This window comes from Pterocles gutturalis, unplaced genomic scaffold (genome assembly GCF_000699245.1).
Source record: "Pterocles gutturalis isolate BGI_N339 unplaced genomic scaffold, ASM69924v1 scaffold45390, whole genome shotgun sequence".
NCBI lineage: Eukaryota > Metazoa > Chordata > Aves > Pterocliformes > Pteroclidae > Pterocles > Pterocles gutturalis.
The window spans coordinates 2,335-24,772 of record NW_010144957.1 but is presented as its reverse complement, the minus strand read 5'-3'; the positions used below and the strand labels follow the sequence as shown (position 1 = coordinate 24,772).

At 46.7% G+C, this 22,438-nt stretch overlaps 2 protein-coding genes across 4 annotated transcripts; one reads left to right on the top strand and one right to left on the bottom strand.

Moving 5' to 3' along the window:
* The first annotated feature begins 1,854 nt into the window (after window positions 1-1,854).
* ANKDD1A (ankyrin repeat and death domain containing 1A) lies at window positions 1,855-13,087 on the top strand. The gene is made up of 15 exons (XM_010085243.1): window positions 1,855-1,885; window positions 2,276-2,379; window positions 3,050-3,148; window positions 3,744-3,842; window positions 4,313-4,417; window positions 5,296-5,394; window positions 5,830-5,928; window positions 6,983-7,081; window positions 7,294-7,392; window positions 7,630-7,728; window positions 8,642-8,740; window positions 9,977-10,072; window positions 11,200-11,401; window positions 12,651-12,782; window positions 13,026-13,087. The coding sequence occupies exons 1-15, from the start codon at window positions 1,855-1,857 to the stop codon at window positions 13,085-13,087; spliced, it is 1,524 nt and encodes a 507-aa protein (XP_010083545.1).
* Window positions 13,088-14,059: 972 nt separating this feature from the next.
* SPG21 (spastic paraplegia 21 (autosomal recessive, Mast syndrome)) lies at window positions 14,060-22,042 on the bottom strand. Of its 3 annotated transcripts, XM_010085240.1 has the most exons (8): window positions 21,946-22,042; window positions 17,975-18,136; window positions 17,072-17,152; window positions 16,313-16,458; window positions 15,679-15,787; window positions 15,455-15,562; window positions 14,955-15,095; window positions 14,060-14,703 (listed from the first exon to the last, which is right to left on the bottom strand). In XM_010085240.1, exons 1-8 carry the CDS (start codon window positions 22,006-22,008, stop codon window positions 14,581-14,583), a joined length of 933 nt encoding a protein of 310 aa, XP_010083542.1. In that variant the 5' UTR covers window positions 22,009-22,042; the 3' UTR covers window positions 14,060-14,580. The 3 variants fall into 3 exon arrangements, with proteins under 3 accessions (XP_010083542.1, XP_010083544.1, XP_010083543.1); XM_010085242.1 differs by lacking the exon at window positions 14,955-15,095; XM_010085241.1 differs by lacking the exon at window positions 17,072-17,152 and having other exon boundaries at window positions 21,946-22,008.
* Between the last annotated feature and the right edge of the window lie 396 nt (window positions 22,043-22,438).

Below are 22,438 nucleotides of genomic sequence, written 5' to 3'. Positions count from 1 at the left end.
CGGCGGGGGGCTGTGAGGCAGGGCTGAGATGCTTTAAAGAATAGTAAGACGTTTAAAAATCCATTCAGAGGCAAAGGAGGTGTAAAACCTAGGCTGGAGTCGAGACTGCTGTTGCCCCAGAGCATCCTGTATCCCTAAGATGCTGCAAATAACGCCTGTACCCCCAATTTGGCGCTTTGTCCCCCTTTATTGACTGGTCACAGGCCGTCCTGGGTTATCTCTGTGTCCTGCAGCCTCACATAGAGCCCAGCGGACAGTTCTGGAGCATTTCTGTGGGCGCCTTTCTTCTCCTTTGCTGCTTTCTTCTCCTTTGCTGCTTTTAAAAATCTCTTGCATAATAAACTGCCAGGGAGCTGGTGCATTGCACTGAGGGTAAATCACTTAAGTTATTTTCCACGCTGTTTAGGATAACTGAATTCTTATTCAGTACCATTAGGGATGAAATTCCCAGGAAACAGCTTGAAAGAGAAGGAAAAACTGCTAAATATTTACTGAAATGCTGCTGTTGGACAGTGCAGGCGGTGATGAGGAGTACATTTACATTTACGAGGTTGGCTTCGCTGGTGTGGACACTAAGTAGGAAACTCAGACCATCAAATGGTTTCTCTGTGTTGCTGAAAAGAAATAAATTCTGCTTTCTACAACCATAGCGATGCAAGGATTGTTACTGCATCTTCACAGGTAGAGGAAAGAATAAATAAGTCAAAGGGCAGTTTGGCATCTCTTGAACAATGATGCTTTGTGTGATCATAAAATGTAAGAACATGTTTCTGTCACCTGGAGAGCAGGGCAGCAACATTTGGTTAATTGGAACGTAGGGTTTACTCCGCTGAGTGGAGATAAGCATTTGCAAGGAGGTAGTATGTGTGTACCTGTTAGTGTTAATAATTAACATAAACTCCACAGGTTTTTCCCAAGTTCTCCTGATATTTCCTCTCAAATGAAGGCTCCATGTGGTATGGAAATGCATCCCCATTAACACACTTGACCAGATGAGAACAGAGTCTCAATATCCAGCCCAGAAAATCCTGTTCCTGCAGAAATCAGTGTCCAAATCCTGCTGCTTTCAATGAAGCAGCAGGTCCAGCACTCTTGAATGACCCTGTCTGGTATTAAGATGTGTGTTTTTCATGTTTTTCTTGAGGTAAAGGTTTTTGTTTGAAGGTAAGAGGAACAGAAATTGGAGGATGAGGTTATACCTCTGCAGCCCTGAGTCCACAGTAGGGGTGCCTTCCTTCTGTGCCCTCCAAATGGTGCTGTTTAGACAGCAAGTCTCTTATCTCCTCGGTGTGCTGGAATGGGAGCAGTAGTATGTTTTGATGCCTCTTGTATGGCATGTGGTTAGTGTCTAGTTGATACGTTGATACAAACTGAAGTTGCATTGAGCCCCTGCTACTCTCAAACTGCAGCCTGAGATGTGCAGAAACATAGAAGAGAGCAGAGCGTCCGAGACAGCTCTCCAGACAGGCTGAGGGTCTGCCTCAAGCACCTCTTGAAAGAATTCGCCAAAAGCACTAGGGCAGAGACTGAGTCCAACAAAAACTGAAACCAGCCCTGCCAAAAACCTTGAGAGCCTCCCTGAGGGGCTGCGGCAGGCCCAGAGTCACAGCCTTGCTCTCATTTCTTGACAGAAAGGTTTGTTCCATCAAGAAGATTGCTGGGGGCAAGGTCCAGAATCGAGAGTAAACACCCTTAAATTGTGCTTAACTGTGCAGGACAAATACTGCTGTTGTGGTAAATTATGTGAGGAGTTGCCACGGTCTGTTAAGAGATGCAACACTAATCACAGGCCAAGCTAGAGAAGTTTTGTGCCGCTTGGTTGGTTCAGGTTGCCTGGAGGGGGACAGCAGGACCATGTGTGAAGGCCTCCTTGCAGAGGAGGGATGTAAGTGGAAGGATGGAGAAAAGGGTGTGGGTCATCTGCTCGAGGCCTCACACCGGCTCTGGGCCTCAGAGGATGCCAGACCTAATGGATCAAAAGGTTTTGGGGCTGGAGGAAGTCCATGCAAACAGAGAAAGACGCTGAATTAGAAGAGTAGCTGATAGGACTGGAAGAAAATGATGTGGCACAGGGGTGCTCAAGGAAGGGGAGGACAAATCCAGCAAACATGCCAACGTCTCTAGGGGTGGGATTCCTGCTGGAAGAATCTTTCTGCAGTCATCCTTCCTTGAAGCCACCGGGGCCGGTGGGATGAAGGCGAGGTTTGTTGGGGCATGCTGCTCCGTGGTCCTTGCCAGCACTGTTTTAATGCCCACTCTTCTGTCTCTGCTGCAGTGCTGCATTCCGAGAAGGAGTTCCACAATGCAGCGAAGCGTAATGACACGGCCAGGATGGAGGAGCTCATCAGGAGAGGGGTCGACATCAAAGCCAAAAACAATGTAAGTCCTGGGTTTTTCCACCTCTAAGCTGCAGGAGGTGCTGAGGGTGTGTTTCAGAACTGCGGCTTCTTAACACTGCTCTCATTAGCTGCTCAATTGGTCAGAGCTTTAAAATACACCACCCAGTGCCTAATAGGGCCTGTGGCGACTGAGCAGTTTCACAACACACTGAAACTCACAGCACTGTCCTCCTGGCCAGACTGGAAAGTTGCAAGCGCTAAGTGAGGGTGATAATTTATGGTTCTTCTTGGAATGTCTGTGCCAGATACAGTTGTAATGCAAGGTTTTGAATTTCCTATCTCTGTTCGCCAAGGCTGTGGGACTAACTCAGTTCCTGGTGCAGGTTCCCCCTTGTTGACTAGTAGGTTCCTGGAAATACGGGACTGCACCCATCCCTACTGTTTCGATCTGTCCATCCATGGTCAGCGATGTTTCTCATTCCTGTGCCATCGTTATAGTCCAGAACTGCAGTTTCTTAGTAGAAGGTGACTAACACCTGTCTGCCTGATAAGAGCAAAGAGACAGAGGGCTGTGTTCAAAGAAAACCCTGCACAGTGTGAGAGATTCTGGCTCTGTGGATGGCAAAGGGATTTTGGCCTTTGGGAAGGCTGGTGGATACACACGCACCCTGCATACATCAGCCTTCCCTCTCCCCTTCCTCCCCTTCCAGACAGACCGGACTGCCCTGCACTGGGCTGCGGGAGCAGGGAACGTGGACGCTGTGCGACTGCTCCTGGACCACGATGTCCCAGTGGATGATGAAGACAGTGTACGAAGGCGAATCTCCCTTGTGTGTCTTCCAAATGTGTTCTGTGTTGGGGGAACACCAGGGACTGGACTGGGTGCTGGGCCAGCAGTTACAGACTGCACCTTAGCCCTGGGTGGGTGGCACAAGGCACTGCAGTGCTTGGAAAGCTGTGGCCTCCCTGCTGAGGCAGATGCAGTGCCTTTCTGGAGCAAGCCTGTTTTTCAGATGTGTCTGTGCTCTGTCTTTTGGCCTCTTCTTGGCATGCATGGTGACCAGGCAAAAGACTGATAGAATCTGTGAGGTTTTCTGTATAGCATGGGGATGCTTGGCTTCTTCTGGTTGTGTTAGTGGGGCTCGTGGGAAGACAGTGACAGCCAACAAGTTCTCTCTCCCCCATAAAATCGAGGCTAACATGCACCGTTGACTAGAAAGTGGCAGTGAAGAGGCAGATCTCTGTCAGGAATAATAGTAGTTGGAGAAAGTGGGGCGAAAAAGCCCATAAAGAAACAAAAATATTTGGGAAACTTCACAAAGCTAGAGGGGCAGCTTCCCTCTGGGGTGGGGATGGTGGCAGTCTTCAGTGTAGCTGTAAGTATCTCTCTTCTCTCCTGCCCAGTTTGGAATGAATGCGCTCCTCCTGTCCGCCTGGTTTGGCCACCTCCGCGTCCTGCAGATCCTCATCAATGCTGGCGCCAAGATTAACTGCGTCAATAGGGTGAGAGTGTCCCTACGTGGGTCCATCGTGCAGCTCCAGACAGTGATGGGGGGGAGGAGAGAGTGATTGAGGCTTACCTGTGAGCTAAGGTGAGCGTGTGTGACAGCATCTGCTGTGGGGACTGCCATCTGCACTTCTGCCTTGTTCCTAAAACAGGTGTAAGAATTGTAGCTATCGAGACGTACATGGCTTTATCGGCTCACATTTGTGCAATGCAGAGGTGGAAGGTGTTTCAGAAGTGGGAAATGGGTTTAGTGAATCAGTAGTCTTTCTGTTTTAAAATAGACCTTGGTTGGGAAAAGGAGCATTAATACTTCAGTCGTAACTTGCTGTCAGCAGCACAAGCTGGTTTAGCTCTAGAGGTGCAGGGAGACGTTGAGTGGGTCTTTTCTAACAGGAACAGGTTGTTAAAAGAGACTGTTCCATAGTCTTGGACTTCTTAAAGGAATGGTCCTTTATCTTCTCTCCAGAATGGCAGGAACCTGCTCCACTGTGCGGCTCAGAGGGGACACATCCAGGTGATGGAGTTCATCATGGAGGACCTGGAGGATGTGTGTGTGGATAAGACAGATGAGGTAGGAAGACTCTTCACTGCTTTGTTTCACGAGTTCTGGTCTTGCTCTGCTGAGCTTAGCAGGTATGTTGCTCTTGGTTTTGGGAAGATACTCGGAGTCAGATGCTACTCCTGGAGTACCAAGGGTGTGCCACGCAGGCTCTGGCCTCCTGTGGAGCAGGACTTAGGGGTGATGGGGATTTTGGCTCTGATCAGGCTTTGGCAGACAGGGCTTCCTGGTGTAGCCTTTTGCAGGATAAATTCAGCAATTTCAGTGTCCTTCTGTTGTGCAGCTGATGTTCCAGGCTGTATTGTAAGTAAGTAATAACCAAGGATAACCCTCTCCCAGCATGTTCCAGCATCAGCTGATCAGTTCCTGAAGGACAGTGTAGGAGGAACACAAGAGCTGATGCACACTCTTTTCCACTACCTGACCTTCATGGTTCCTAGGGTGATCCTATGCTGATGCCTGGGAGTTAAATGAGGCAACAAGAGATCTGCCTTTCCCCAAAAGGGGTTCTGACACAGTAACGGGGGTTTCAGATATTTATTCCACTTTTTTGTCTGTAGCTGCTTTTAGTAAACTATTTATTATCCTCTCTGTATATGAAATAAACACTGAAAAGATCTGTTTTCCAGTGTTTAGCAAGACCAAGGTGCTTGGAGTTGTTATCCCCAGTGGATAGTTCTGTTCATCTTGTTCTGTTAGGGTCATCCCAAATGTAAAGCAGAATAAAAGTTAACAGCAGAATAAAAGATAACTATTTTTGAAGTGCAGCACTTTTCCCCCCTGTGGACTGGGTTATCACCCCAGGCACTGTTATATTGCTGGCAGCAGATGATCTAATCTTGTGCTTTCTGAGCCTCTCTTGGGCTGTATTTCTTTGTTTCCTTTCACAGATGGACAGGACAGCGTTTCACCTGGCTGCAGAGAGTGGGCAGCTGAAGGTGGTGGAGTTCCTCATCCAACTGGGTTGTTCTCCCAGCGCCAAAGACAAGGTATGGGCATAAAACCACACGCAAGGGAGGTAAAAGTCCAAGGATTAGAGGATGTGAAAGTCAGGGAACAGGACACCAAATGAGGCTCAGGCAGGCGAATTGTCAGCAGTTCTAACTGTGGTTTTGGCATGTCGGGGCTTTTCTTCCCTATCCACTTACAAGCCATTTGCACCTTGGTCTGTGCTGGATTTCTCTCAAGGACTTTTCAGACAGGACACACGGCAATACAGGGTACATGCTTGGTGGACTGTGCTCCAGTTTAAGGCAGCTGAATTTCTTCGCTCCCTTGCTGCACCTATTAGAAGACTGTTTCAGAGTTGTGCTACTGGTTACAACCTCCTTTTCGGTTACGCCAGATATTCTCTGTGCAAGGTGGTGGTGTATGAACACTCAGTCCTGTGACACATACATGTATGAAGTGTTGTTTGCTTTCAGGAAGAAAATACAGCGTTGCATTTAGCTGCTAAAAATGGACATCTCTCTGTGCTGCAGAAGATTATAGATGTTGGAGTGGACCTGGATGAAAAGAACTTAGTAAGTACACTTAAATGAAATAAAACCCACATCACTTTCACTGTTTCCCTCCCTAGAATACTCAGTATTGACAGGAGAGGTCTAGCAAATAGCTGATTTTATCTGCAGCATACGTGTGCAAATGCAGGTCACACTTGCAGACTATCAGTGAAAGGCAGCATCCTTCTTGGACCGATACCCAATTCTGAAGTGTTGCCTTTTCTTCCTGCTGTATCTGCCGACCTACCTTATCACTCCATTTAATCTCCCTTTTTCTCTCTGACCCTTGTACATTCAAGTGCCTAAATGGTTACTGAGTGTGTTTTAAACTAAACTTCACTGTGCTTTATAGTGTTGACTTAGTCACTGAACATATGGACCTTCTGTTTGAAATATCTCTTTGACAGATGTGCTGTGGAAAATTATGTGCCTGGAACATAGTTAATGATTTAGATAGCAAATATTGGCTTAATAATGCTGTTATTATTCCAGGGCACACTCCCACTTAAGGTTATCAGCTATTTTTTTAGTCTTATTTGGTTACTGTCTTTGAAAAGTGTATTTGATTGATAAAGATCTGAAAGAAAAGCAAAACCACCTTCTGCAGTAACTCTGGTAGCACTTGTTTTCCCCTAGATGAGCTGCCCTTTGTGTGAAGAGCAATAATAAAACCAGATTAAATCACCTGTGTCTTGTAAAGAAATGAGCTGCAGCCCTCAGAAGCGAGAAGCAGTGGTCGAGGGCCAGGAGCTTCCAGTTCTGCCTGTGGCTGTTTCTAGGCTACTGTAGCAAAATGGTTTGGCTTCATTGTCCATGTGAAATCCTTTTTTGTTTGATAATGGGCTGAAAGGGAGAAAAGATGATGGAACATGATGTCTGTCTTATGGCCAGCACTCTGATATGTCAGTGGGAGAGAATTGTGTCCTTTATTTTCCTGACAATCACCCTGGCCCTCCAAATGGGTATTTTAACATGTCATGGATTCAGAAGATAGGGTAGAGGCTTGCTTGTTCTGCTGCTCTGTCTTGGCCTTGTCTCCAGAAATGCTGCTTGTCTCCTTTTTTGCCTTGTCCAGGAAGGACTTACGGCTCTGCACCTGGCTGCTGAGGGGGGTCACAGTGACTGCGTGAAGCTGCTCCTGGAAGCAGGTTCCGATGTCAATGCGCAAACCCAGGTGAGCTCTGGAGGTGATTCCATTTCCGAACACTGTTTTGTGAATTTTTGCCCAGACCTGTGGCCTCCTAGGGATGGCACTCATTATCGGGTGAGGCTGTGTGGAGCCCAGTGCTTCAGGAACAGCGCGGGGAGTCCAGAGGAAAGGCCCCGTGGCTTGCTTTCTGAGAAGAAGCCCTGACTAATACCCATCTCTTCTGATGTCCCTCTCAGAAGAAGATGAACTGCCTTCATTACGCAGCCCTGCACGGCTACGAGGAGATAGCCAGGATCCTCATGGACGCAGGAATCCACGCAGAGGCTGTGAATCATGTAAGGCCCGCTTGATGTTCTCATCACTTACATAATGGCAAAGACAGTTTGTGGAGCTGTTCAAGAGCACAGAGCAACTCTGTAAGGACCAGTGCTGCTGCAGGGTCTGTGCTTGTGGGCCAGTCTGCCCCCAGTCCAGGCTGGCAGCTCTTTTAGAGTTAGACATGCTGGGTACAGTGTGGTCTTTTCAGTGCCCTGAGCTAAGCTCTTCCTAAGTGCAGAGTCTTCTTTCCGCAGCAAAACGTAACAGCGACACACATTGCGGTCCTGCAGAACTTCCCAGCCTTGGTGAAGCTCTTTATTGATGCGGAGTGTAACCTTGACATTCCAGATAATGTAAGACTGCAGCTCCTGTTCTTTTTTCTTTGAAATGTGAACCAGTTTCGTGGGGGATTTGATCACCGTGGGGACAGATTTAAAGAAGAGTGCCTTCAAATGGGGAAAACCTGGAAGTGTAGCTTAGGAAACATGAAACCTGTGAAATGATGGAGTGTTGCAGTGAGGTAATCACTTGATGGCATTCAACACGTGGGGTGTGCCGTGTCCCTGGGACCTGTGCTGAGCAATGTTGCATAGTGGGAGAAATTTCAGGACAGAAGATATTCTGCAAAATGTTTGGGGGCGCTGAGAATGGGAGGAAGGCCTGGAGGTAGCTGGTTGTCTCACCAAATTGTAATTTTGTGAATAAGGGGCTTTGTGTAGCTTGTTTGTAATGTTTTGGTTAATGTTCGTTCTTGTAGTGGTGTTCTCTCCCAGTGACACCATAAAATTGCCACATTTTGTGTTTGATTTTAGTTGTTTCCATTAAACAGTCCCAAGGTGCCCGCAGTTTGCAGTGCATACGCATTAACCCGGCCCTGTGTCCCAGGAACAAAGAATTGGCACAGGTCCTTTCCTCCCTTAGCCAAACTATCTGCCCAAATTGTTTAAAGAGCAGGAAATAATATAGGCCTGTAAGTGACCCTAGGGAGCTTTATGGAACTGAAGAGGTTCTTTCTTTACACTGAAATGTTATCAGAGAGGCATCCTAGTGTCGATGCTGGGACAGGGACAGACCACTTCTGCTCAGCCTGAGGATCCCAACCCCAGTTCGAGGTACGAGGGTTTTTGACCCTCAATTTAAAAAGGGATAGAGGGGAAAGGAGGGCAGCGCTGACAGCGTTCTTCCTCCTGATATTGTTCTGTCCTGTCCTTCCAGCCTCACACTTTTCCTTCTCTGAAATTTAGTCCTTTCCCCCTCCTCCTGCAGAGGCAGCAGACCTCGCTCCACATCGCCGCGGAGCATGGCAGGCAGGACATTGCCGAGATGATTCTCATTGCAGGAGTTAATCTGAAGCTGGCAGACAAGGTAAATATTTCCATGGGTTGAACAGATGGTGGGCAGGTATGGAGGGAAAATGTGGATGGTCTTTGCCACTGTTTTTCAGAATTTTCAAGGAAGGCAAGTTCACACAATGCACAGACTTCCCTCTCTAAGTTGTTTTAGGTCCTGCTACATCTACTTGTGCTATTGTGTGTTAATATCAAAGATCTTTTTGGAGTAAGGATAAATAATATACTCTAGGGATCACAGTACATGTTTTAATAGGTTAAAAATATCTCATTGATGTAGCTCTGGCAGCAGTGTCCAGGGCTTTTACCCCCAAATTAAATCAACAAAAGGAATTGTAGAGGAATCAGGCAAGTTGTGTGCAGTCTGAAAGCATTGTTTGTGTCTGGAAAATGCTGGAGAGGGCTTGAGCAGAGATGAACTGAGTGTCTGCCATCTGCAGTGGGTTAAAGCACGTACAGACTCAAGCCACCTGGCTGAAAGGGCTTTCAGCTGCAATGAATGTTTGCCACCTTCCAGCCATCTATGGAATCACAGTGAGACTCAGCTCAGAGCACACATTCACACTTTTCTGTGTGAAATGGGGTTTCTGCTCACATCTGAGGCTGGAATCGTTCTCGCCGGCATGCCTGATGGCTGGCTGGCTCGCCTTCCTTCATGCAACTTTCAAATCTTATTCCTTTCTGCTTTTAGATATAAATACAAATCCCCTCCCTGCCCAATCCAAAATCATCGTTATGTAAGGAGCATAGTTACATTTTCCGAGTCCCATCAGCCTGTGCTTCTCCTAGGAGACCGTTTCTAATCATGCAGATGCGGAGCCTATAAAATTAATGAGGTTGTATAAGTCACTTCAGTTTCATGTGTCAGCAAACCTGCTGTGCGAAAGGCTATAAAACGCCTTGGATCGTAGTGCTGAGCTGGTCCTTTGACAGCCTGACAGCACCCTGCCATCCGCTGTGGGTTATGGGATGTCTTCACAGCTGCTCCTGCCAAATGGGCAGATCCTCTGCGGCCACAGAGGAGATGCTGCGGAGCCTGGAAAATGACTCCCCATGCCCTGCACTCAGTCGCTTGAAGCTAGCTCACATCTGAGGTGTTTTCAGGTGGAGAACAGGGGTTCTTCATCGTGGCTGGGTGTGTTGCTTGATATGCCGTGCTGCCTGCAGTTACACACTGCCGGGTGGGCACGGAGATGGGACCTCCTAAGCACGCAAGGTCTTTTCCAGCTCATTTTTCGCCTTCTAATTTCAGCAAGGGAAAACGTCTCTGGATGTCGCCGCCCGAGGCAATCACATCAGCTTGGTGGACATGATTATCAAAGCCGATCGGTTTTACAAATGGGAGGAGGTAAGCAACTTATACCACCATCCCCTGCGTTCCCCAGCGTGGATGTAGCTTTATCCTCTCCATTGAGACTCCACATCACCAGCTATCAAAAGGAAAAGAAATGCAGGACATCCTGTGACAGCCTGACCTCTGCTTTCATCACCTTAAGAAAAACAAAGTCCTCACTATGCCAACAACATTTACTTAATGCTTTCCTTGTTTAAAAAAGCCTCTGTGGTTAAAAGCCCAGCCCAGTGCTGGTGGAACAGGGGCTTTCAATGATTCTTTGGCAGCTGTTCCCAAAGCCCTGAAGGAGGGAGCGGGGTACCATTAGTTCCTTTTCCCAGAAGGAGAAACTGAAGCACTGAGCAGAAAAATGCTTGGCCCACAGTCACCAAATGGGACATGGGGAGTTTTTCAGCAGTGGAAGGGAGACCCCTCTTGTGAGTGATCAGTTTTTGGAGTCATACACGACTTCGCTCTCAAACTGCCCCACAGCTGGGGCCGTTCCTCCCGTGTTCCCCGCTGTGGCCCAGACATGTCTCTCCTCCCACGGCCACGTGTGCCGGGTGCAGCTGCTCAGCCCCAGTCCCCCCTCGGAAACCCTACCTACCTGGGCCCAAACCAGTCTGAGCAGAGGGTGTGCTGGACGTGCAGCCAAACACCACATCCCTTGTGTCTTTGGAAGTTTTTGGACATCCTCCCATACTAGGAAAGACAGTGCTTTCTGGGGAGAGAAAAGGAAGGAGAGTAATGATGTGTGTATCAGGCCCTTTCATGGGCTTCCCGCAGAGCCCTGGGGAAAATCATTTAGCCTCTTCGCAGTCTGGCGCGTTAAGGGGGCTGAGCAGCTGTGCCTATGTTACAGGGGAGCAAGGAGATTTAATTAAATGATTCTGTGTACAAGCCCTGGATAAAAGGCACTGTAGAAATGCAAATTGTGATCTGTATGGTCTTCCAGAGCAAAGCTGCTGTTAACAGTGTTTGTTAACATGCATGATTAGAACAGTGAAACAGGAGAATAAAGAGAATTAAAAAAACTGTGCTGTGCCAGAATGAACTCACAGCGACTTGCAGGGCTGAGGATGTGGAGGCTGCAGCGTGACAGGTACGTCTGAACCGACTGAACCCCTGTTCTGGCTTTGCAGGACAACCTGAACAGTGACTCGGACTCGTGGCTGGCCAAGCACTTGACCTTCAAACAAGATCACAGGCTGGAAACGCGGCACATCCGCTCAGTCATGTGGAGATTAGCTACTAAGTACCTCAAACCTGGGGAATGGAAGAAGCTGGCGCATTACTGGAAATTCACCGACGCCCACATTAGGGCCATTGAGCAGCAATGGACAGGTACAAACCACTGCCCGGGTATTTCCTTCCTTCCCTTGGGCTGTGTTTCTAGGAGATAAGTCTGCAGTAATAGCAAAGCATGAAGAAAACCATCTGGCTTATTTGAAACAACCCGAATTTTGGGTTAAAAATCCTGTTTTTAATGAATGTGGAGTTATCTACACAGTGGAATTTGTCTGGGAGTAAAGCACACGAGCACGAGGGTTAGGAGTCCCTTGCTCGCTGTTTCTGAGGCACCTGCCAGACCTGTGAGTTCTTGCTACAAGTCTTGTTCTAGAGGACAGAAGAAACGTGCTGGGTTTTATTTTTCTTTTAAAGAGTTGAACCAAGAAGGCAGAGAAGTCCCAGAGAACTGAGATCTGTTAGCAGAAGCAGGTTCTGAGTTTCAGAAACAGATCAGCACTGGCTGGGTTGCTGTCAGGACTCCTGTAGTTTGCATGGTGGGAGCAAGGGGCTAAGCTGTGCTGTGGAGACAGAAATTCTGTATTGCCATGAAAGGCTGTCTGAAAGCCCAGGCTCATCCATGGCCACTCCATAAAGTTTCACACGAATCTAGGAATCGCACCACAACCAGGAATTAAGCTAAAATGTACCGTAGAGCCTCCTGGTAAAATCCAAAGAGGAGGGAGTGTTGTCCCAAAGCTGGGTTCTTCACCCGGTGTGCAGTGAGCCAGTCAGCACACTGAGTCGAGGTGTTTGTTTTTTTATTTCTAGTAGGGCGCCAGGCATCTAGCAGCAGCCAGCACACCTTTTAAGAAACACGGAGATTCTTTTATACAGAAAGAGAACAAAGAAGAAATCCCATTACAGCAGCTGATTGGTCGCTTGTATGAAAGCTCATTTGCACGCATTCTAATTTCTGTCCATTATACTAAGGTGCTTCTACATTGACACGTAAAGTCTCCTAGGGGTGTGATTTTTTTGTAATATAATTAGCTAAGGTAACAGGTTTTACCTTTGTCCTGTCTGCTACCACCAAGCTACTGTTTAACTGTGTATCCAGTTGCGGTTCCTGCTTCAACAAGGACTCGTTTTGGGGTAGGTGCTTCCAGCACCCTGTCTCTAAGGTCTTTCCCCTCCTGCTACTCCCATTTCTATGGTTTCAGGACAGACCATGGTTCTCAATGTGTACAGTTTTAACCCCTTTTGACACCAGGAGGGCTGTCCAAACCCACAGATTCAGAAATCTGCTCTGGTCAGGGCCGTGCGCTGTAAGTGCAGGATTTCATTTGTGGTTTGATCTCACCAGGTACTAAAAGCTACAGGGAGCACGGCCACAGAATGCTGCTTATCTGGCTGCACGGCGTGATCACAGCAGGAGAAAATCCAATCAAGGGATTGTACGAAGGCCTTGTGGGGATTGGAAGAGGAGATTTAGCAGGTAAGACTTTTGGCTTCATTCATATAACGCACACTGAGCACTACCTGAATTCTGTGGTTACGCAGCGCACACAGAGGAAAACGTTAAGTGAAGCCAATTCACACAAGCGGGAAGGTACCCAGCCCTGCCCCCTCGCTGCCATTACATGGCATTGCCTTCTCTTCCTTTTACTTTGATGAATGAACACATCCTGCCCCAGCTTTGTACCTTCTGTGCAGCAGAACGTTGCCTTTTCTTTTACAGAAAGCATTCGGAAAAAAGCAAACGCAGACTCTGCCTCTCCGCGGAAGTGTGTCGTGATGTAATGCTGGGAGCGCACCAGTGGCTCCTTCATCCGCTGCAGCCTCAGCTTGTCTTGGAGTTTGAGGAGAAACACTCACTCTGCTGCTCAGCACAGGGCAGCTGCAACTTAAGGGCTTCTGCCATCGCTGCTTCTTCCTCGGTCTGAAAAAACACAGGAATCAGCAAACACTAGCGGTCTGAACTGCCTCTGGGCTGGATGCTGTAATGAAGAGTTCAGCGAGCAAGCCTCAGAGGACAGCTGGGACAGGAAACACTGTTTTACTGTAACTCGTTTACACTTTTGTATAGAAATTTTTAATTGCCATTTTTTAAAGTTATTGAGGGGAAAGCCTTTGTTTTCAGGAGTGTTTACTTCCCTTTCTCGCTTTCAGGAGGAGCAGGGAGCATGTGTGACTTGTGTCTTAGACGCATTCATAACTTCCCTGGTAGGGTGGGAATGTCAGAAGAAAATCCAAGGCTACCACCTGGTCCTTTTGGAACCTTAAGGGTTGTGATCTTTAATGTTTTGACTCTTCACACAAGGTTTCAGAGAACATTTATACAGACTGTTTATAAATGTACATTAACACCTGTGCTGTTTATAAACCAAACAGGTAACTTCTTCAACAGCTTGCAAAGTGTGATATAAGATCATGGGCTATCTCCACAGCCTCTGACAAGGACATACAGTTTCTTAAATTCCAATTTGTCCTGTAATACTTTGTATTTATTTTTTATGGTGTTTCAAGGGGAAAATGATGTATTTCAATAAATCCAGATTTTACCCTTAAATTTGCAAGTTATGAGTCATTATTAAAAAATACTACACTATTTTATTTGGAGCTAAACCAGTGCAACCTTGTAAGTAAAGCTTGAGGTGAATTCAAGGAGCCGGGTCCTGGTTTTTTTAATTTCTAAAGGTGTCTGCGGAGGCAAACCAGGACTGGAGTAAATTATGCTGCTGTTCTCTTGTAGTCAAAACAAGAGACACTTGGGAAATTGAAGTTTTATTGAAAATCACTTTTAAACAGCAAGAAAGTTAAAAATTCAAACACTTTATTTCAAATAGAAACAAACTAACAACATACGAAGCAAATAAGTGATGGCAACATTGGCACTTAAACATCTTTAAACCAAATATTCAACAAAAATATGTCAGCTTATAAGTACACAATCCACATGTGGCAATATATACAGCTGAGTGAAAAACATAAAAAGAAATATTGTTCTGCTTAAGAACATGATAGTGAAGACTTTGGTAGCAAAAAATGTCTTTGTTTTTAAAACTTGTAGTCTTCAAAGATGCTTCCTTGAATTCAGAGACTAAAAACTAAACAGATCTATCCTGCTACACTGCTGGAGGTTACCGTCCACGGGGAGTTTACTGACCGTTGATTCCCGGTGGAATCACATAGTGATCAGCAGCTAACACGAGGAAAAAGGCGGAGCAGGAACAGTTGATTGTACACAGGAAGACCACCGAACCGATTCCTCATTTTCTCCAGCACTCCAAACCCTACTGCTCTTCTTGCTCGTTGCTGTTGTGAAGACTAATCTTCTGAACTTCCAGCTCTTCTGCGCTGACCATGGAGGGATCGATGGCTGCGTACCGGGTACCATGGAACTGCAGTAAATGGATCTGTCGGACACAAAATAATACAGAAGCACAAGGTTTTGGTTAAAGAGAAACATTTCTTATGAGTAATTTTTGTGAGGATGAACTCATGGCTCTGGAGTACAAGAGTTCAAAGAGTGGAGAGAGAGGAAACAGGCAACAGACAAACGCCCAAATCCAGCCCTCCACGAACGCAGCTGCTCCGAGACCAGGAGTCTCCTCCTGCCGCTCCAGCTGCACGTGTCAGTAAATCGGGTTGGAATGTGGAGACTCACTTGAATGTATAGATTGACCTCGGCGCTCCTGCAGAGGTACGGGAAGTTGCCTCCTGTTTTGAGATGAGCTCTTCTGGCGTTAGGATACAGCTTGTACATTTCTTCTTTTGCTTCAGTGGACAGTGCGCTTTGGTCAAACACCTGTGTGACAAGTGACAGCAGTCAGTTCTGAATCTACTCAGATTTTGCTTATTCAGTCAGACTGGATAGGTGCTGCTCCTCGAAGCGGTTCTCAGCTTCTCTGTGGAACAGCGTTAATGAATCAGAAGACAAGCAAACACGTAGGCAAGATGTATAAACACGTTATTGCACAGAATATCTAATTTGTACTTTAACACAGAAGAGTCATGGTGTTGCCCAGGCAGTAGAAGGCTTATCTAAATATGAATTTAGATGCTGAAAATATTTATTAAAGTTGCTAACAGAATATCCAGGCCCCACCTGCCAAGGGGAAGAAACAGGACTTAAAAAAAAAAAGGATTATGTTGAGATGAACTTACATCCATAATGGTTACGGGGATGTCTCGAATTTTATGAGGTTCTACGTAGGAGTTCTGGCAGTTGAGGGTAAGTCTTGAAGCAAGCTCGCTCTGGCCCAGACTCTCCAGCTTTCAGGAGAGAGAAATACGGATTAACAACGTGCTTCGCTGCAGAAAGTTAGTTTACTGCTAAAGTAAATCTACAGAGACTGACGTCACAGCCGTTGGAGTACGCCGCTACCTACCCTGTCCACCATGAAATCGATCCCGTCGGCCATTTCAGGATCGAGCGGACCAGATGCAAAATTCCCAAGGACAATTTTTTTCAGCATAAAAGCAGGCATCAGCCAAAAGCTAAAAGAGAAACAAGATGTTACAGTCTTCAAGCACCCAGGACCCCAACATTAAGACGCTTTGTTGTAAGCGCTCCCTTTCCTTGCACAGACTTTGAGCTTTAAGCTCAAATTAAATCCTGAAGAAGCTTCAAGAGCACAGAGATGGAAAAATCTTGCAGCTACATGCTTGAAATGCTCTGGGAAGCTGTTAGTCTGACACTGCAAAAGTATATTTTAAACACTGCGAATAACACTTGTCTCACTCTAAATGGTTTTGCTAGAAATCAGGCAGAGTTCTGAGATCTGACCACACATCCCCAGAGGATCACAGGACAACTCATCTGTCAAATTCCACAGTCCCAATTGTGAAAATTTCCATTTTGCTCGTGGCATGGCTTTAAGAGTCACAAGTATTCCATCCCACACCTCCCTTACCCGGGTTGGAAACAGGTCAGACACACGCCCAACCAGAACAGCCATGACATTTCATTGCAAAAATAAAACAAATGTCACAAACCTGACTGTCTGGCTCAGTCATCCTTACCTGTTTGCTGTCCACGTCTGATTGAAGATCGAAGTGTCACTAAAGGAATTGCACAGGATCAGAGATTGAACTCTGGGGGATTTGTGTGTGTATTCAGCAAATTTTTGAGCCAGAAAGCCTCCCAGAGAAGCTCCAAAAAGGTGAACCTAATTCAAGGGGAAAAAAAAACCAAAACCAACAGATCATGTTACACTTGTGAAATACGGGACCTTTAAGCACATTTAATTACAAAAAATAAGTCATTCAAGTTTTAGCCTGTCCTCATAACCCATTTTTTTTTAAATAATCCAACTCTTCTATTCAGCTTCTGGTTTTATACGTGATATAAACACGATAAATACTGAAAAAATAAAGTGTTTCCCTATCACAGTTCAAATTTCTGCTTGCTCATCAAGCTTAAGAAGAAAATTTAACATTTTACTTCAACAGCTATTCCAATCGAGGTAACTTCATTGTGGCATTCTGTACTATGTGAGTTAGGAAGGATAACTTCCACAGGAGCTAACAAAAAATTGAAGTTAACCAATATAATTTAATAGGCCTAGAACAGCAGTTGTATTTAGGCCAAGTATGACAATTTTCAAGGGTACTCACCTTCAAAAATAAACTAATTTCAAAAGTAAAATTGCGACACAGTCTCTTTATTTATAGGCTATGGTTTCGCCTCTTATTTTATACACTTGCTCTCAAATGCGACTCTTTCAAACATTAGGTTTTGATGGCAACTATACGCCCATTCCCCCATCTTGGAGCACTCACTTTATCCAGCTGAAGGTGGTCTAACAGCTTTCTGAATCCATCACAGAACTCAAGGTGATCCCAGTACACTGGATACTGCAACTACAATAATACAACGTCAGAACAAGCCAGTCTCTGATCAGAAATTGTCAGCTGCCTGCTTGAACGCCACCCCAACTGTCACATTAAAGGTTTCGAGACAGCAGCCTGCCTCTGCTGTGCCATCAGGCTCAAGGTCCCTGCAGCCAGCGGGTGTGAACACCTCCCCGTCGCTTCTACAAAAATACACAAAGTACTGCAGAGCACGTTTGTTGGGGAAAGTGCAGCGTTGCTTCACTCCGTAATCAGGGGGAGGAGAGGCCGGAATGATTTCTCAGTGATTCTGGACCATGTCCGGAAATCATTAACTGCTGTTGGAGAACCAGCAGGACTGCTGAAGCCACGTGTTTAGCAGAAATATTGTAAAAATCAGTCATCTCAGTTCAGCTCGGGAGCTGAGAAGTCACAAGAGAGCACGGGGTTTGGATTTTAAGGAGCAACTTAGCATTTGCAGCAGGCAGGCTGAGCACCAGGTTATCCACCTCCCCAAGGCAAACACCGAAACCCTGAACTAACCCATACGCTTGCCTTGTGGCTAACGAAGATCCCGCTGGAGGCAAAGACAAGTGGTGTCCAGGGCACACAAAGGAAAAAACCAGACCAAGAAGTTAATAATGTGTCTGCACAAGGCTTTGGGTAAATGCTGCCATGAACTTACAGCAGATTTCAGCCTGGATCTGTGTGCCACGTACTCTGGAGTACAACTTTGCATGATTTTTTGGTAGATTCCATCAGACAAAAAGCAGTTGATTCTCATTATTCAACCTCTGATGAGAGCAACAAGCACAAGCACGGTAACTGTGACACAGGACTGAGAATACTCACAGCGATAACTCTGTAGCCCCATCCAGTCAGCGCCAAAATCTGCTGGAAAAACACATCTGCAGTTCCACTTACAGGAGGGAGAAAGATGAGCGGGCACCGGATGCTCCGAGGTCCTGCATCATACAGCGACCAGACTTTACTGTCGTCATCATCTACTATTATCTGAAAAAAAAAAAAAAAAGGCATGGGGAGGCAAAGAAACACATAAGCAAGTTTCTTCAACCAGCTTCTAGGATTGCTTCTACAGATTTCTATCATCTAGTAAATATTGTAATACTCAAGACCCCTTTGAACAAGACCATCTTTTACTCTTCTTCACAACAGCTTTCTTCTCTAGACTGTTTAGTAGCTGGAATGACAATGTTTGTGTGAATGCTGCTGGAAACAGAGCTGTGGCCACGTCAGACTGAACGCTTTGTGTGTCCCGACATGAGCTGGATAACGAACGCCGCGCTGTGTGGAGTCAGCGGCAGCACGATACGTGGTGTCTTGTGGGAGCTCATCCTTCTGCAGACAGCCGGAGAACAGCACAAGGGCTGAAAGCAGTGAATGATGTTGGGTTTACAGTGATGGACTGCTCTTCACCTGGGAAAAAAAAAAAAATCTCTTTGCTTCTAGAGAAGTGCTGCTAACTAAAGTTTTCAGAGCTCTGCTCTGGATTCCAGCTCGGAGGGCCTTAAGTCGGAATGATGGGGCATCTGGATCTGAAAATTCACAGAGAAATAAATCACAGGAACAGCAAGGCTGTGCCCCCAAAGGATCAGGTTTATGCAATATTCCATATACAGAAAAATATGCTGGGAACTATTATCTGGTGCCATGGCCCAGGAGGGACCCAGGAGGGCAGTTCAGGGTAGGAGAGCAGCAGCTGTGGGTGGGAAGAGCCAGCACTGCCCCTGGGGCAGCTTTTAACCAACCATCGACCTTTGCATTCGCTGGACAAGATGTTACAGGTCTGGATACATGCACGCCTACTGAATTAAGCAGCTAACACCACAAATTATTGATCTGAAACAACTCCCAAAGCAGCACTGCAAAGCTGACCTGGAAAGAAAAAATAAATTCTATCATCTGGCAGCATCTCGGGAGCATCTGGAGCACCTAGGACACGCGCCTGGCTGAAGGAGATTATTCACACGTGAGGTGCTATCCTTAACGAGCAGTTCCTCGTCAGGCACCCATCTCAGGACAGAAGCTAGACGTCCTAGCACAATTAGTATTTTTAAAGGGCTAGGAATTAGGCAAAAGTCATCTTTTCTAGGAATCCAGCTCTACCAGCAAGCTGCTGTGTGTATTTAGGATGCGCTTTCAACCCTCCACAGCCCAACAAAAGCATGCAGCTCACAGCAGACCGAGAAGCACAAACCCCTGGGGAAAGCCTGCATCACCCAGCAGGAGTTCATCTCCTCTGTATCGAGATTTTATAGCTTCTTGAATAGCAATATACAAGCACAATTTGCTTTTCCATCACCGCAGTTAAGCTTCTCAGGGAATCAGAGGAGAAATCACAAATCAGATTTGCTCGACTAACAAATCTGTAAGCGATAAAGGCGGTATTTCAGGCTCTGGGAGCATGTGAGAAATCACATGATGCTGTTGTTTTGTAAAATCTTTACAAAAAGATTGCATACCAGAGCTTCCAGACCACTGAAACCATTTAAAAATAAACCTTGTACAAAAGCCCTCCCAACCCCCCTCAAACCAACCCTTCACACACAACTCAAGAGCTCCAGCCTCGCCGTTCTCAGCTGTCATTCCGTCAGTAACATCGGACCTGCTCAGGGCAGCTGCTGGTGGCTACTACAGAGTTTACCTTTAGGAATATTTCCAGAGGTGAAGCATATTCCTCAAAATCAGAAAACCAAAGTTATTTCATGTGAAGGGATCTGAGGCTGAGAGGTAACATTTCCTTCCTTGAGCCCACAAGCAGTGGGTTCAGGCAATTTTTCTATTTAATTTCTCGACACATCCTGGATAATTCAACCCCAGCTCCCAAACCAGGCTAAGCACCGCGCAGCCAGGCAGCAGCATGGGTAACTGCTGATCTGGTGGTCACCAGCCTTTTTCCTGCTCTGGTCAATCAATCAAGATCACCCACAGTTTACATGAAGGATAAAATCTGCACTGCCTTGAAACAAGGGGAGAACTTCCCCCTGGAGTTTAGCAGAGCCAGGGTGTCCTCCACTTGAAGCCTTTTAGGAAGGGCTTGCCTAAGCCAGCAAGCGGTGTAAGCACATGGAGGCTCACAGAGCTAAAGACTGAGATTAAGAATGTTATTTCCTGTGCTGTAGTTCCCACATCTGACAAGAGCAGGAAGGAGCATGTCCTGCTCCTGTCTGGAAACACATCTCAGCCCATTTTCAAACAAACTGCTCTGGTTCCACTTCCTCGGATAGATCTGACTGTGATCACCAGTGATAACAATGGCTGGTTGTTCCTTCCTCTGTACTGCACCTGCATGGCCTGTACTTTTGGGGGGATAACGCAAGCAAATGTATTTCTAATGACTGCTTCAGAGATTAGTTACTCTTCAAATAGTGTTTTTTTTCTTCTCTCTGCAGAAACCAGCACTAATTTGTTTATTTCTGCCTTCTCCATACCCCACATCCACCACTGTGGCATCACTTTACTGTTGAGTGGCCCGAATCACTCCAGAGGATCAGGTATTCCCCAGTCTGAAGGTCACCAGGTCAGCAGCAGCTTCAGTTTACGTGTGTCCCCATTTATGACATCTGAGCAGTCAGTGGCAGCTGAAGGCAGCGGCTCCTGGCAGCGTCACACAGTCCCCACGGCAGCAGCGACGCGTTCGGCTGTAACCACAGCCTCCAGCTCCTTTCGTTTACCGTCCTGCATCCCATAAAGCAGCGCCTCAGAGCACCCACATGTCTTTCCACTGAAATACTGTCTCCCGGCTTTGCTGACCTGCTGAGGCATCGCCTGGAGGCAACGGCACAAACAGACCCAGTGGATCCAGTTCTGGCAGAAAATGGGAAGAGGCGGGACAGCCAGAGCTGGGACAGAGCACGCACTGTCAACAGCACCAGACCTTTCTTATTTACAGAAGACAAAAACTGGCAAAAATGAATGAGAAACCCTGAATGGAAAATCCTACAGCCCTCCCATAAAGGTAATTTCTTCGAGGAAGCTGCACACCGCTCAGTGGAGATAACGCTGGGCACACTGAAGTGTTTGGGGACACAGTCCCTTTTGGGTGTGCCACCAGCTTGCTGTTGAAAGAGGTGATGCTATAACGCTGCTCTTGCCTCTGCTGCCAGCACCATCCCCGTGTTCCTGCAGCCTGCACAGCCACCCAGATCAAGGAACTGAGCCAGCTGGAAGCCAGCTGAGCCCGAAAACAAACAATAAAACACCCCCAAGCTCGACAGGCCGCTGACTCTGCTCAGCTTGGACGTTACACGAGCAACCGTGCCTGCAGGAGCAGCAGGCTGGGGTGTAAAGGCAGGACTGTCCTTCAGTCTGGCAGGAGTCTGGAAGCACAGCCTCCGCAAGCCTTACCTGCGCAGGTACGCGCAAGAGCTAGCACAGGTCGGGAGCTACGTGTTAGTACGGCACTCCATGCCCTCTGCTGCTCGGCACAGCAGAAGCTGGAGCGCTGCACAGCCCAGACACTCTCCTGTGGTTCAGGAAGAGGAAGTGGAGAAACCCAAGGGAGAGGGTAAAGCAGTTGGACAGCGTGATTAAGCAGAAGACATTTAAAGGACACACAGTGGTAGCAACTGTTTTTCTCCACTGTGGTTAAAGCATCTTCCCACTCTCGGGAGTGAGGAAGTGACCTCTGAGAAGCATGTGAAAATTCAGAGCATGCCTGCATGCGCTCATATGACACACGGGACAACAGTTCAGGAGATAAACCCGGTCATTAGCACAGCCACTAACCAAACAGCATGTTCCCCCCCACCACAAAGCAAGAGGAGGCATTTCCCCCACACATCAATCACAGCTGTACATACCTTTTTAAGGGGAACGGTGCTTCTGAACCAGTTATAGTCAGGAGAGACTTTAATCTCTCCCATGATGTTCAGAAAAAACTCAGTTTAGGTCAGCCTGGAAAAAAAAAAAAAGAGAAAGTTAGAAATCAATACAACAGCTTTACCGTAGGCAGCACTCAAAGCTGTGCTGTGCACATGAAGCGTTTGCAGGGTGAGTTTGCTCTTATCAGTTCTTATCCTACCTCTGACTCACGCCAAGTTTACTTGTGCCCAGTTTTCATCACAAACCATTTAATTATTCTCCCAAGAGGCAGCCACCTGACTGCCTTACTGTACCAGCCTACTTCTGAAGTGATGATGCTTTTGTAACAGCATTCCTGTGGGACAGCGCTACAGAGAGACAATTGTCCTGCAGGCTCTAAGTGGCTTAAAAAGCTAAAGCACATTTTCAGCTTGTTTTCACTTTATAAAGCACTCAAAATTTATAGCTAATAAGTGTTCATAAATTCACGCA

Bases quoted from the DNA above. Each gene is read 5' to 3' on its own strand.
- SPG21 (XM_010085240.1), bottom strand. From the start codon at position 22,008: ATGGGAGAGATTAAAGTCTCTCCTGACTATAACTGGTTCAGAAGCACC. The intron at 18,137-21,945 runs GTATGTACAGCT...TTTTTTTTTCAG, and splicing joins GCACCGTTCCCCTTAAAAAG to ATAATAGTAGATGATGACGA. The intron at 14,704-14,954 runs GTGAGTCTCCAC...TGTGTCCGACAG, and splicing joins AGGTCAATCTATACATTCAA to ATCCATTTACTGCAGTTCCA.
- ANKDD1A (XM_010085243.1), top strand. From the start codon at position 1,855: ATGTGTGAAGGCCTCCTTGCAGAGGAGGGAT. The intron at 4,418-5,295 runs GTAGGAAGACTC...TTCCTTTCACAG, and splicing joins GTGTGGATAAGACAGATGAG to ATGGACAGGACAGCGTTTCA. The intron at 7,082-7,293 runs GTGAGCTCTGGA...TGTCCCTCTCAG, and splicing joins ATGTCAATGCGCAAACCCAG to AAGAAGATGAACTGCCTTCA.